Genomic DNA, 14,529 nt, shown 5'->3' with positions numbered 1-14,529 from the left:
GCTTTTTGGTAAGGCTTTCTGGCCTCTGTGACGGGGATAGTGTTACTGAGGCCCGTTATCAGTCACACCTGATTGGCCCCCGAGGCCGGGTTGATGAAGATCCACGGCACAGCGTTTGGCTCCCTCTAGCGTCGCTGAGCTGCCTTTGGTCGTTTCCCCTGACTTTCTGTGTCCTCACTGCCAGGTGAAGAAACACGTGCGAAGCTTCCACTCGGAAAAGATCTACCAGTGTACGGAGTGCGACAAGGCCTTCTGCCGCCCCGACAAGCTGCGGCTGCATATGCTCCGGCACTCAGACCGTAAGGACTTCCTGTGTTCTACGTGTGGGAAGCAGTTTAAGGTAGGAACCAGCAAGCAGCCTGGGTGTTCTCCGGCCACTGAAATTGACAAGCTGAGGATGAGCCTGCTCATTTCATGGGTGTATCATCTATGCTCAAAGAACAGACTTGAGATGTACTTTGTGCCGCATGTTTGACTTAGCTGTTAAGATCAAATTAAGGGGAAAACTCACCTTAATTTCCCAAAATAATTAATTCAAATCCCCAAACAGAGTACTAATGCATCTTTTACAAGAATCCAAGTGTATAACGAATAGAACTAAATTGCTATCGAGGAACTCCTAAGAGGACAATACATTTACCCACCAAATTTTTTACTGAGCACTTATTAAGTGTAAGAGCCTGATCATTGAGCCCTGGGGCATGAGGACTGTCATCCAACAGAGGTGGGAAATCTGTGGGATGTTGAGAGGGCCTAGACTATTTTGGGGAATGTTAATGACTTCCAGGATTAAGATAAAAAATAATAAGTATCAGAAACGTGCCTGGAATTTAGAAGAAAGCAATGGAAAAACCCACGGGAGACTCAGATAAGAGTTAAACAAATAAATGTGAAAGTGGTAAAATATGCTTCGTTGGGAAACCAGATGATTCTGCCAAGATGTCACTGAGAGACACTCTGCAGAATATGAGTAGGTCATGCTGTCATAGAAACTGGAAAAGAATCCGAAATGGATTCAGGAGGGGAGAACTAATTTTAAAAGGAGGCATTTGTGTAGAATGTGGAGGTTGGTGGGGATGCCTGGCATTGCACCTCTGAACTTAGCATGGTTCCAGGTACACGGTGGTCATTCAAGAAATGTTTGTTAAATAAATGTGCTGAAAAATGAAGTAGTTACAGAAACGTCCTCGTACCAAAATATGGAAAGAACTGGTCTGGTAGAAAGGTTCAAAATCTTTATAAGACCAATAGCAGTGTAATCGTATGTCCAAGAGCAGAGCCTCACTGGATAAGGGAGCTGGCATTTTTGGAATTTGCTTTTATTCAGGATGGGCTCTGCTTCATTTTCTGTCTGTGGACTCACATCAACATGTATCACTAGAAGATTAGATTATCAGATTAAGAGCTGTGACCTAGACCGTGTGCCCCATACATAGCAGGCAGTGTAACTGCTTACTTGAACTGCTAAATTTATATGGTGAGAGATACTTACTTAAATTCATTTGGGATTTAGAGGAATGTCATTATGTGTGTTAAAACGTGTGGTAATTGAGAACACACATGGCTTTGTAAATCCAGTATTACCTACCATTCATTATCAATTTGTCTTGTAGTTCTTTTTATTTTATTTTTTTTAACTTTTTGGCTGCACTGCAAGGCATGTGGGATCTTAGTCCCCCCGACCAGGGATGGAACCTGCACCCCCTGCAGTGGAAGTGTGAATCTTAACTGCTGGACTGCTAGGGAAGTCCCTGTCTTGTAGTTCTTAATACCAAACTTATTCCACGTGCCCTTTGATCACTTCTACATAAATGCAAAACGTTTCTTCTCAAAAACCATTGTGTGGTTTTCAAACTGGATGGTCATTTTCAAGCAAGGCTCATTGGAATGCACTTAACTTGCTAGCGAACAGAGTAATTCCCAGCCAGGGTTACCGTGTCCTCGGAGGTAACCTGGTGGGTTGTGTTACTGCTAACTTGTATTGATTTTTTTTTTTACCCCTTCAATTAAAAATCTTCTACTCCCACTCCCCACCCCTCTGCCTTCTCAAAAATTCTCTCTAAACAGCGAAAAGACAAACTACGGGAACACATGCAGAGGATGCACAACCCTGAGAGGGAGGCCAAGAAAGCTGACCGCATCAGCCGCTCCAAGACATTCAAGCCGCGCATCACGTCCACTGACTACGACAGCTTCACGTTCAAGTGCCGCCTGTGCATGATGGGCTTCCGGAGACGAGGCATGCTGGTCAGTGCCAGGCTCCAGACCGCCCGCCCCTGCTCAGGCGATGGCTCTGACACAGTGTTCTGCACTAAATCTGTCACTGGGTTTCGTCCCTGGCCAGGGACAAAGCGGAGGCGAACGGTTCCCGGCTTGGGGCTTCTCTCCCTGCTGGTCACCCCTTGCCGCCTTTGCCATGGTTCATTTCTGGTGTCTCTTGGAAGAGGTCTGCTGATCACTTTTCATTGCTCGTTTTGCTTTGCTTTGCCCCTCTCCGGCTCTGCTCTGTGCTTCCTCTTCCTGTTCTCTTCTGTGTTCCCGAACGTACTCTCTGGCAGGGTCATTGCCTTGCAGCCCCCCACACCAGTTGTTCCAGATATGACACAGCAATAGAAGGGAACTTTCCGCCAAGGCAGGGTATGCGAACCGGGTCAGCTGAAGCACCAGGAGGGCCAGGTCTCCGCTCTCAACTCATTTGGCCCTGATGATAGTTTTTGCAGAATATATCTGTGTCTCATTCAACGTCCTCAGTAAGGCCAGGGCACTAAATAATGAAAGAGAGGCTTGCATCAGGAGACTTCTCGAAAGAAATTCCTGCTAGTGTGATTTTCCTTTTTTCCACCAGCAGCTCTTTCAGTCAAAGGCTATCGGTGGAATCCACAGCAACCCAATTCACCTTCAGTGATTTGCTGAGTTACTGTTAACTCCTGTTAATGTGTCGGTGTCAGAGGGTCCTGTCAGTGCTGGTTCTGGCCAAAGGCCTCATGTTTTTGGGGTGTCGTTTCAGAGAGTTTCAGCTGCTCGCGCTCAGTATCGGAGGTGTTTGTTCAGCGTCTGCTGGTCACGGGGTCTCTTCTTCTCATTTGCTTCTTTTCCTTTTAGGTAAATCACTTATCAAAGAGGCACCCAGACATGAAGATAGAAGAGGTGCCAGAGTTAACTCTACCCATCATAAAGCCCAACCGTGACTACTTTTGTCAGTATTGTGATAAGGTAAAAGGAAACTGTCCATAGGAGGATACCTCTGTGGGAGCCCCACTCAGGGCCAGTTTGTCTGCATGTATAAATATATACTAGGATCTCGCAGTTTCTCTTAACAGATGGCTCCATGCCTTTCAGTAGTCTTCCATTCCGACAAGAAAGGGCCAGGAGTGCGGCCTCATTTTAAGCCAAAATTTTTTTCTTAAGAATTAGTCAACTGTGTTTTTCTTGTTCCTCCTCTCTGTGATTTTTGCTGTTAAAGAAGAGGCTTATTGCCAAGAGCTTAGTATATGAATTCATTTTAAATTCCTAAGCTCTGAAATGAGGGTGTTTGTCATCCTACTTGTAAAATACAGAGTAGATTTTGGATTTCTAGGAGATTGCGTAGGATGTGAATACTCTGTCTGTACTATTCCATTCTTGGTTTTTGCATAGTTACAAAAAAACACAGGAATAGAATATACATTTGTTGTTTCGTTGTAATATTGTTTCCTTATACAATGTCAGCTGTATCAGTTATAAGCTGTGTATAAGTGGTGTCAACTTAAAAGTAAGAAACGTTTTTTAAGCACAGATTCACCACTACAGGTTCTAGTTGCTATTAGACTTGCCATTTTGGACGATTCTTTGGCATCTCATAGTCAACTATGTACATCACATGAGATCTTTCACCGAAAGACTAAAGGGTGAACTGGCTTTAAAAGAAATTGTTTCTATGACTGTATATTCACCTCTTAAACTTCAGGGTAAAGGTAAAGGTGTTTTTACTATTCCTATCTTAGATGTATAAATTCAAGGCAGATGCCTCACGTATCTATGTTATGTTCTTACGTTATTCTGATTTATGTTATATCCTCACTATCCTTCAACATATCTGTTAATATATTTTATTTTGGACTACGTGAATACTTTTTCTCATTTCCTTGTAATGAAGTTGTTAGATTGCCTTAAGCAAGAAAGTGGAAGTATATACCTCTTTCATGGCAAAGCTTTTGAATTTGCAGGTTTATAAGAGTGCCAGCAAGCGAAAAGCCCATATTCTGAAGAACCATCCTGGGGCTGAGCTCCCACCAAGCATTCGGAAACTTCGTCCCGCTGGCCCTGGAGAACCAGACCCCATGCTGAGCACCCACACCCAGCTCACAGGCACTATAGCTACCCCGCCTGTGTGCTGCCCTCACTGCTCCAAACAGTACAGCAGCAAGGTACGGGGAAGGCTTTGGACCACGTCGGAACCAAGGTCATGGTTTAAGGGAACATTGCTTAAGAGATAGTACTTATCCAGATGCCGTGATGGCATCTTCTGAATTGATGGGGGTGCTAAAGGAGCTGCTTCCTGAGAACAGGGAGCATAGCACAGAACGGGAAGAGAATAGGGTGGACTTTCCCGGGAATTAGTGCCATCTGAGCACTTGAATGATTTCCTTTTCCCTTGGCCCGAGGTGGGTGTCCGATTTGAATATTCCCTGCTAGTGGCTTATGAGCTCAGGCTTGCAGCAGCGCTGCATAAAAACTTAAATGATGGTTCTTGAAAAGGGGGTCATCTTTGCCGCGGGGCTTGTCATTGATTGCTGCAGGTATTGGTGGTATAAGGGGATGCTGTGAGGTATTCTGACCTTGCCTGATAGCGTGGGGCTCACACGACTTTCTTGCCAGCGTCTTCTTTTTTCCCTTTCATACCATTGTCCTGCTTCAGGAAGGGCAGGCAGAGCCAGTGTTGCTCTTTTTTTTTTTTTTGTGGTACGCGGGCCGCTCACTGCTGTGGCCTCTCCCGTTGCGGAGCACAGGCTCCGGACGCGCAGGCTCAGCGGCCATGGCTCACGGGCCCAGCTGCTCCGCGGCACGTGGGATCTTCCTGGACCGGGGCACGAACCCGTGTCCCCTGCATCGGCAGGCGGACTCTCAACTACTGCACTACCAGGGAAGCCCATGCTCTTTTTTTTTTAAAACATAACATGAAGGACTATAGGAACCATTGGAGGGCTTGCATTTGAGAAAGATCGAAAATAACCTATTCTAGTAATTCTTCTTGGTTTTCGCCATACCTTTTCAGACCAAGATGGTACAACACATTCGGAAGAAGCATCCAGAGTACGCCCAGCTCCCTAACACCATACACACACCTCTGACGACAGCTGTGATCAGTGCGGCTCCAGCTGTTTTAACTACAGACAGTGCTACTGGAGAGACTGTGGTGGTAAGTGTGTGACCGGTAAGAGCGACTCCTGTCCTCCGCTGCCCATCCCAGCTTCAGGGCCAAGGCCATGTCTGTCTTGGTATTTAATTGGCTGCAGATGTAGCCCACCACCCTTCAGGGTTCTATACCAGGCATGACGCTGAACGATGGGGTCTCCCAGTCGGTGCTTTCCAAAGCTCTCTGTAAAAGGAGGAGCAGGAAATTCTCAGTGCTGCTTGTTCACTGCAAGATGGTCAGAACCTCCGGGGTAACTCCCTGGGCCTGACACAGACAGACAGCTAGAGGTATATAGGTAATCTTCCAACACCTTCTTAACTCTGGGTACTTTTCTATCCGAGCTCAGGGCTTATTCGTGGTCCCATGATCCCCAACCAACTTTTTGTAGGATTTCAGAGCACTGAAATAGCTACAAGCAACAGTGTTATCAGCGGATGTGCTTTTTTTGTGATTTTTGCAGACAACAGACTTGCTAACCCAGGCTATGACGGAACTGTCCCAGACCTTAACGACGGATTACCGAACGCCGCAAGGGGACTACCAGAGAATCCAGTACATTCCTGTGTCGCAGTCTACATCTGGTCTACAGCAGCCTCAGCACATACAGCTTCAAGTGGTGCAGGTGGCCCCGGTACTGTCCTGCGTTTATTTCTCTTTACCTGCGTGAATGCCGTATTGCCACCAGCCAACACAGCAGCTGGGGTCAGCTAAAACACCTAATTCTCAGAGCTGGGACTGGGCCCTACATACTGTGCATGTCAGCTTGGAGTCTAAGGCATTTATAAAGCCCGGGCTGTCGAGGGCTCTGGATTCAGCAGTGTAAGAGATTTCTGTCAACAGTATCCAGAGATTTTCGGCTCCAGTGTATACCACTATCCTGCCCTACTGCAGGGCAGCACTGAGCCTCTTCTGAACCCTTACCCTGGGCACCCAGGTGGACTACTTGGTGAGGAGGCTGTTTGATCAGCCCCTACCCAGGCCTCGAATGACGTCTATCAGTGGGAGGTTGTAAGGAATAATTGTGAATTTTGAATATCGATTAGTACCTTATTAGTAGCAAGTTATAACTGTTCCTTCTACAAGGTAATTAATACCTCATTCTTACTGATTCAGGAGCTAAACGAAAAAAGTCCTCCCAGAACTATTGTTTCATTTAATTATACTAAGGAAATGTACTCAAGGCACACATAAACAAACGTTTTACTTTGAAATAAATTGGACTCTGAAAATTTAAAACTAATAAGAAAGCAGGAAAGAGGAAGTTGCCACTGTCACTGACTATTCTTTATCTTTTTTTTTTTTTTAATAGGAGGGTTTTTCATTTTAGGCTTTGGAGGAATCTATGAATCCCTGAAGTTGTCTGTAAATTATGATATATATGTACATTATTGTAGAAAAAGGGTCTGTACTTTCATCAGATTCTCAAGAGTTGTCTGTGATACATAAAAGGTTAGGAATCACTGTTCTAGTGGTTAAGTGTGACAAGCTGACAGCAAATTTTCTCCTTTGATCTCTTTTAACTGATAAAGGGTAGGCCATTAAAATTAGTTGAAACTTAAGGGAAAAAAGATTTTTGATTCCTGAGAGCTTCTCAGTCAGCTTCTTATTAGGAGCTATATTCCCTCATCTCCTCGTCTTCCAGAATGAAATTGCGTTACTGTCTTATGGTTAATAAGCATAATTTTTAAAACTAATTTTTTCCCTGATGCTTGCCAGCTTGGCCCCGGTGTGGTTCCTCCGGCAGTGAGCCCCGGCTCTGAAGCCCTGCCTGTTCTGCTGCTGGGATGTTGTTTTAGCTACACCTTTTCTCTGGAAGGCTTTCCTTTAACCTTAATCAGCATGGGTCTGCGTTTCTCCTCCCGCAGGCCACTTCCCCTCACCAGTCCCAGCAGTCCACGGTGGACGTCGCCCAGCTCCACGACCCTCAGACCTACACGCAGCATGCCATCCAGGTGCAACACATCCAGGTCACGGAGCCCCCCGCCCCGGCCGCGCCCGCCTCCCAGGTACGCTGCTCCCACTGACTGCTCCAGGGACTAGTCTCAGGTTCATGTGGCCTCAGGGACCCTGAAGATGTACTAAGAGTGAAGACATGTGATCTTCACACCTGGTCTCCTTGACTATGGAAATGATATCATTATTTTGCGGGCATTTAAAGAGTCTTACCTCTGCCTCCAATTTTTCTGTTGGTATTAGGGATGCACTTCCATTAAGTGCTTAGCTTCCCCTGTCCAGATGGAGCCCTGGGCTCTGATCTCCTAAAGACAACATTGGCCTTTGCTTCCTGTTCTAAATGGCTGTATGACAGTCGGCAATTGCTAGGCTGTTTCTATAATTTTGGAACAGTGACTTTGTGGAGTATTACTATGTTTGTGTGATAGAGACTATCATTGAGATCGCAGAGTTACATCCATTCAAAAATATTTATTAAATTCTTAATCTTTGCAGGAAACTTTTCTAGGTCTTGCCCTCAAGGACCTTAGAGTCTAGTAGGGATATAACACCTATATATAAGTAAATAGGGCATGAAATGAAGGTATCTGAGCCATAAAGGATGCCTGTAGACCCACCCGTGACATTCCCAGGTTCCAGAGCACAAATGAAGGCCTGCGTACCATCATCCTGAGTAATTAAAAGTTTCAATCAAGTTCACAAATCATTAAATAAACATGTTCTGTCTTCCCTGCTTGACATAGGTACTTTCATAATGATAAAATTGAAAAATATACATAAAGTAACAATGGATACTAAATAACATGGATAGTGCCAATTCAGAATTAAATGCATTTTTCTGCCAAACGCATGGTTGACACTGGCAGCGGCCCGGTATGGGTGGGAGGAATGTAGGAGAAAGGATGTCTCTCTCTCTTTTGCTGGCTCCAGTTGCTGTGGAATCCATAGGATAAACATGCACTTTCTCTGCCTTCCTATTTATTGGGGGGTGGGGGGAGGCTTGACATCTGATTGCCCCTCCTCCCCACCCCCCCAATAAGGTTTCTGGTGACTTCTTCCAGCCCAGGACAAGCAGCCTCTATCCACAAGGGGCCGTGAGTTTCCCACCCCCACTAGCTTCACACTTCTAAGTTTCTCAAAGGAACCTGAGGCTGGAGGGCCAGGACAGACTCAGTTCCTTGTCAGGATGAGGTGGCCCAGGGACAGCCGTCCCCAAGCCTGCTTCCCCTTTCTCCTCACTCAGGCTCCTTCCTGCACTCACAGGGCCTGTGTACCACGTGGACACCCCATCCCATGTGTCTCAGCTCCATCCACACCCCTGCAAATGGTGATCCATGGCCACCCCTTTGGTCTCAGGTGCCCGAATACCGTTAGAGGGGCCACATCCAGGAGACAGGACCCCTGCAGTAGGCCAAGCCTAGGGAAGAGACTTGTGAGGGTCCCAGAAGTGGGTGCAGGGCCATTTCCAAGGTCTATGAGGCCTCACGTGAGAAGGGCACAGCTGGAGAAGGGCCAGCCAAGGTCCCTGCAGGGCTCCCTCTTGACTGGGTCTGAGGACCATGTGGATGTGTCATTAGGTTAGCGGAGTACAGGTGAGGGAAAGACGGTATTTAACAGGGAATCAAGGAAAATTTTGTAGAAGTGGTGTTTGAATTAGGTCTTGAAGGAGGGGTATGATTTTGATATGGTAGCTGGGGAGGCATTATGATCTGACCATGCTCTCACTGTGAGTAAAGACACAGAGGTGGGAGATTGTGGTGTATTTGTAAAGATAATTATACTTTCATTCATCTACTTTTATAACAAGCATATGGAAATTAAGTTTTTGGATACCCTTGTAGATAATCCTTTGGAAACTAATTAGGATTTCCTAGTTATGATTGCTTGTCATTAATTCTGTTCTTATTTAAAATATTTCTAGTTTAGCAGTGCTACCTTCCGTGTTACAGTCCCCATGATCACGATGCACTTTCTTCAGTGGCTAGTTGACAGTTTAACGCATCCTGGTCTCTTTTCTCTCCAGGTGGCAGGGCAGCCGCTGAGCCCCTCCCCGCAGCAGTCTCAGCAGGGGCTCAGCCCCTCCCAGGTTGCAGGCAGCTCCTCGCAGGGCCAGGCCCTCCAGCAGCAGACCCAGAGCACCACGGTCCAGCACACGTACCTCCCCAATGCCTGGAATTCCTTCCGCGGCTACTGTAAGTAAGGGTGGCCCTCCTGGGTGCGGGTGGGGAACCTGCAGCCACGGGGAGGAATTTCATCAGCTTTGTCATCCATTTTCTGGCTTAAAGGATCATTGGCCATTTTCTACACTCTGTAGAACTTGTACTTCATTGAGTTTCATGGCACAATTCAAGGCGGCGTCTGATTCAGGGCCACCCTGAAATGACATTTTTCCAACACTTCAGGAATATTGCTGGAGGAAGTGTAGGCAGGTGGTTTAAGTAATAGAGTAGGTGGATTGAGGGTATGAGGTCATGATTCACCTCTTCCACCAATATTTACTGAATATCACTGTGCTAGACCCTGCGTGTACGAAAGGTCAATACTGACATTCGTATAAGTAGCACCACACAATAATAATGTTAGCTAGCTTTCATCAAGCTCTTACCAGGTGCCAGGAATTATTCTAAACTGCATCTATATCACTTCCAGTATTCACAACAACCTCCTAGGAAAGTACAATCGTTACTTGCCTTTTACAGATAAGACAATTTAGACACAGTGCAACTCGTCCAAGGAACATAGCTACTAAACAGAGGCCTGGAACCCAGGCAGTCTGGCTCCAGAGTTTACACTGTAAACCAGCCCACTGTGCTGCCCCTCCTAACAAGATAGTCTTGGGCTCATAGAGACCATTATTTCGTGGAGATAGATACATGAGTAGCTGATTTCAAAACCCTGAGGTTAGTGCTACCAGAAGCAGTTTAGCCTGACTGCCAAAGGTCCAACAGGTAAAAAACCTTGGTGGGGACAACAGTCCTGGGTATGAGCTGAAAAGTTTGAGACCGTTATCATTGAAGATCTGGGAGAAACAGTAACAGTTAGAGCTCAGTAGCAGGAGCTAGGAGGAATAAGGGCTGTGTTGATCTCTCTCTCTCCTACTACTGATTTCTTTTTTTGGGTCCGTGTCTGCTGTGCTTGATCTTTGGCTGTGTTATGTAGATCTGGTGTGGAGACCAGGCTCAAAGGCTACCATTTAGTTATCTTTACCATCTATTCTCCTAAATATTGGTGGTCACAATGAGAGCTGAGTCTAGTTTCTGTCAAGGAAGGATTCCTCCTCATGATAAATCCCAGTAGAACCCTGGTAAATAGATAGACATTTATACTCAGTTTAATTCCTATGAGAGGAACGTGGAAATGATGCTGACAGCCACTGTAATAATAGTAAGAACTAGCATTCTAACTTGATGAAACGATCTGAAAATTTTTATTAGGAAAAAGTTTTAAATATACAAAAACAGGGAATTCCCTGGTGGTCCAGTTGTTAGGAGTCTGTGCTTTCACTGCTGAGGGCCCGGGTTCAGTCCCTGGTGGGGGAACTAAGATCCTGCAAGTTGCGTGGCACGGCCAAAAAAATATGTGTGTGTGTGTATACACACACACACACACACACAAAATAGAACAGTATAATGAGCGTGCCTGTACCCATTATCCAGCTTCAGCAGTTATCATGGCCAGTCTCATCTGATATGTACATGCTGTCATCCTCTCCCAGTCCTCCAACTATGTAATAATTCATATCATTTCATCCATAAATATTTTTAAAAAAACCCCACAACTCTAAGTGTCGTTATCACACCTAAAAATAAATTACAGTAATTCTTTAATACCATCAAATATCCAGTGTTCATATTTCTGTGATTATCTCATAAATGTCTTTTTTAAAAAATATTTTATTTATTTGTTTATTTGGTCGTGCTGGGTCTTAGTTGTGGCAGGTGGGCTCCTTAGTTGTGGAATGCAAACTCTTAGTTGAGGCATGTGGGATCTAGTTGCCTGACCAGGGATTGAACCCAGGCCCCCTGCACTGGGAGTGTGGAGTCTTAACCACTGCACCATCGGGGAAGTCCCATAAATGTCTTTTTTTTTTTTTTTTTGCGGTACGTGGGCCTCTCACTGTTGTGGCCTCTCCCGTTGTGGAGCACAGGCTCCGGACGCGCAGGCTCAGCGGCCATGGCTCACGGGCCCAGCCGCTCCGCGGCATGTGGGATCTCCCTGGACCGCGGCACGAACCCGTGTCCCCTGCATTGGCAGGCGGACTCTCAACCACTGCGCCACCAGGGAAGCCCCATAAATGTCTTTTTAATAGCTGGTTTTTCAAATTGGGTTCCAAATAAGGGCCATACATTGCAATCGATTTTACCTTTTTTCTTTTAATACATGTGTTCTCCTTCTCTCTTTTAAGTTGCAGTTAACATGTTGAAGAAACTGGGTCATTTGTTTGTAGAGTTCCCCACATTCTGGATTTTGCTGTTGACATCCCTGTATTGTCATTTAAGATGCTTTCCTCTGTCTCTTTTATTTCCTATAGATGGGCAGTTAAACCTAGAGGCTTGATCAGATTCAGGTTGTTTTTTTCCCCCAAAACATTCCATAGCTGTTGGTATGTGGCTCCATCGGGAGGCACATAATGCTTTTCTGTCTTTTTCCTTTGCTCCACTATTTCAGTAGGGATTTTGCAGAGTTGTCATATTCTATCATTCTTTATACACTTATTGCTAGAAAACTTCCATAATGAAAACAGTTTTACCTTAACCATCAGGTTACTCTGAGGTACAATTTGTACAGGAATGGCAGAATAGATGCGTTAAATACTCGGCTCATCTCCTTTATTTACCAGTTTTCAAAATAATGAGTTGTTTCCTAGTATTATCCAAGGTGACCAATGTCAGGCATGTGTGTTTTAGTATCGCTGGGTACTTATGAATTTCAACCCACTGGATGTGTTTCAAACCATTGTAGTCAGGGCTTCCCTGGTGGCACAGTGGTTAAGAATCCACCTGCCAATGCAGGGGACAGGGGTTCGAGCCCTGGTCCGGGAAGATCCCACATGCCGCGGAGCAACTAAGCCCGTGTGCCACAACTACTGAACCTGTGCTCTAGAGCCCACGAGCCATAACTACTGAAGCCCGTGCGCCTAGAGCCCGTGCTTCGCAACAAGAGAAGCCACTGCAATGAGAAGCCCGTGCACTGCAACGAAGAGTAGCCCCCGCTTGCAGCAACTAGCGAAAGCCCACGCACAGAAACGAAGACCCAACGCAGCCAAATATTAAATAAATAAATAAATAAATTTATTTAAAAAAAAACAAAACATCACAGTCATTATCCTTGTTGATGCTCAGATTATCCCATCTTTGGCTAGTGGGAACATCTTTCTGTATCTTTCCCACATGACTCTGTAGTCTTTTATAGTGTCTTACACGCTGGTATGACAACAGATTCCATGCTCACCTTGTACATTTCTGACCCAGGTTTGGAATCAGCCATTTTCCCAAGAAGTCCTGGTTCCTTTGAGTAGAGGATGTGATTTAGAGGCTTTCAACTGGGTGCTAGGGTGAACTCTGTTTTTAATTAGCTTTAATAACATGGTAGTGAAGTAAAATTCATGTTAGACTAAGTTGTGATTGCTAGGCAGTAGTGGATACCTTGTGCCAGGAATCAAATGTGACTGTAAAAGATAAAGATATTGAGCTAACAGGTGAATCTTTGTAACTTATCTCAAGGTTTTTAAAGTTTTGAATATTTGTCTTTCTGGATATTCAGAAGCCACATTTGAAGGAGATGCACTGATTGTTTCCAACATTTGGTAACTCTCTACTAGCTTCATGTGATCAATTCTTAATCAGAGGTGCTTTCGCTGTATCAAGAAATCATATCAACATAAGACTCTCAGAGCAAGAAAATCCATGGAAAGTGACTCAGTAGGGAATGTGGTCACTGGTTAGGTATTTGTTTCTACAACTTGTATTAAAATCTGAGACCACTGAACTATGGCTCCTTCCTGTTTTTCAGCATCGGAGATTCAGATGATGACGCTCCCCCCGGGACAGTTTGTGATTACAGACAGTGGCGTGGCAACTCCGGTCACCACTGGCCAAGTGAAGGCGGTGACTCCAGTAAGCTGTGCTGCTTGGAGGGTTTTCCTGTTCCCCATGCTGCACCACCCTCCCCCTCCCCCATCTTCTCCCAAACTCTTCACATCTGAGTTAGAGGCACCTCCTCTGTATTCCTGTAATTTCTTGTGGTGCTATATTATAGCACAGTTAATTTTTTTTAAAATTTTATTTCTGTTTTACTTTTTTCTTTGAAGTGTAGTTGATATACAATGGTGTGCCAATCTCAGCTATACAGCAAAGTGACTCAATTTTACGCATATATACATTCTTTTTTACATTAAAATTTTCTGTATTTTTAAAAATATTCTTTTCCGTTATGGTTTATCCCAGGAGGTTAGATATAGTTCCCTGTGCTATACAGAAGAACCTTGTTGATTCTCCATTCTAAATGTGATAGTTTGCATCTGCTAACCCCAAACTCTCAATCTGTCTCTCTCCCTCCCCAGCCCCCTTGGCAACCACAAGTCTGTTCTCTACGTCCGTCCGTCTGTTTCTGTTTTGTAGATAGGTTCGTTTGTGCCATATTTTAGATTCCACATGTAAGTGATATCATGTGGTATTTGTCTTTCTCTTTCTGACTTACTTCACTTAGTATGATAATCTCTAGTTGCATCCATGTTGCTGCAAATGGCATTATTTCATTCTTTTTCTATGGCTAAGTAGTATTCCATTGTATATATGTACCACATCTTCTCCATCCATTCCTCTGTCTATGGACATTTAGGTTGTTTCCATGTCTTGGCTATTGTGAATAGTGCTGCTATGAACATAGGGGTGGCACAGTTTATTTTAATTATTGGTGTGCTATCTTTTCCCAGTAGGCAATTAATTCCTTGAAACCTAGGTCTTTGTCTTTATCTCTTTATCCTCAGTGCTGTTGCACAGGAGGCCTGGGCTATAGCAAATGCTCAATAAAGATCTATTCAATTAATAACTATAATGAACCTCCTAGATCCGTATACATACATATACATGTAGATAATCATCTTTTTAATGTGTTTCTTAGAAAGTATATGAGTCTTCGTGACTATTGGTCCTCAACTGGGTTGGGAGAAGATAATATGA

The 14,529-nt window shown here is 44.8% G+C and overlaps 1 protein-coding gene across 2 annotated transcripts in view; it reads left to right on the top strand.

Moving 5' to 3' along the window:
- The window catches only part of PRDM10 (PR/SET domain 10), an 87,477-nt gene that overhangs the window by 69,604 nt on the left and 3,344 nt on the right, over positions 1–14,529 (top strand). For both annotated transcript variants that reach the window (XM_060103669.1, XM_060103668.1), the window contains 9 exons: positions 185–340; positions 2,068–2,247; positions 3,103–3,213; positions 4,206–4,406; positions 5,255–5,398; positions 5,856–6,026; positions 7,261–7,401; positions 9,372–9,540; positions 13,361–13,464. In XM_060103669.1, coding sequence (XP_059959652.1) covers positions 185–340; positions 2,068–2,247; positions 3,103–3,213; positions 4,206–4,406; positions 5,255–5,398; positions 5,856–6,026; positions 7,261–7,401; positions 9,372–9,540; positions 13,361–13,464 — 1,377 coding nt within the window. The remainder of the gene's footprint in view (positions 1–184; positions 341–2,067; positions 2,248–3,102; positions 3,214–4,205; positions 4,407–5,254; positions 5,399–5,855; positions 6,027–7,260; positions 7,402–9,371; positions 9,541–13,360; positions 13,465–14,529) is intronic.

This window comes from Mesoplodon densirostris, chromosome 7 (assembly GCF_025265405.1).
Source record: "Mesoplodon densirostris isolate mMesDen1 chromosome 7, mMesDen1 primary haplotype, whole genome shotgun sequence".
In the NCBI taxonomy this organism is placed as follows: domain Eukaryota; kingdom Metazoa; phylum Chordata; class Mammalia; order Artiodactyla; family Ziphiidae; genus Mesoplodon; species Mesoplodon densirostris.
This window is presented reverse-complemented; position numbering and strand designations above follow the sequence as displayed.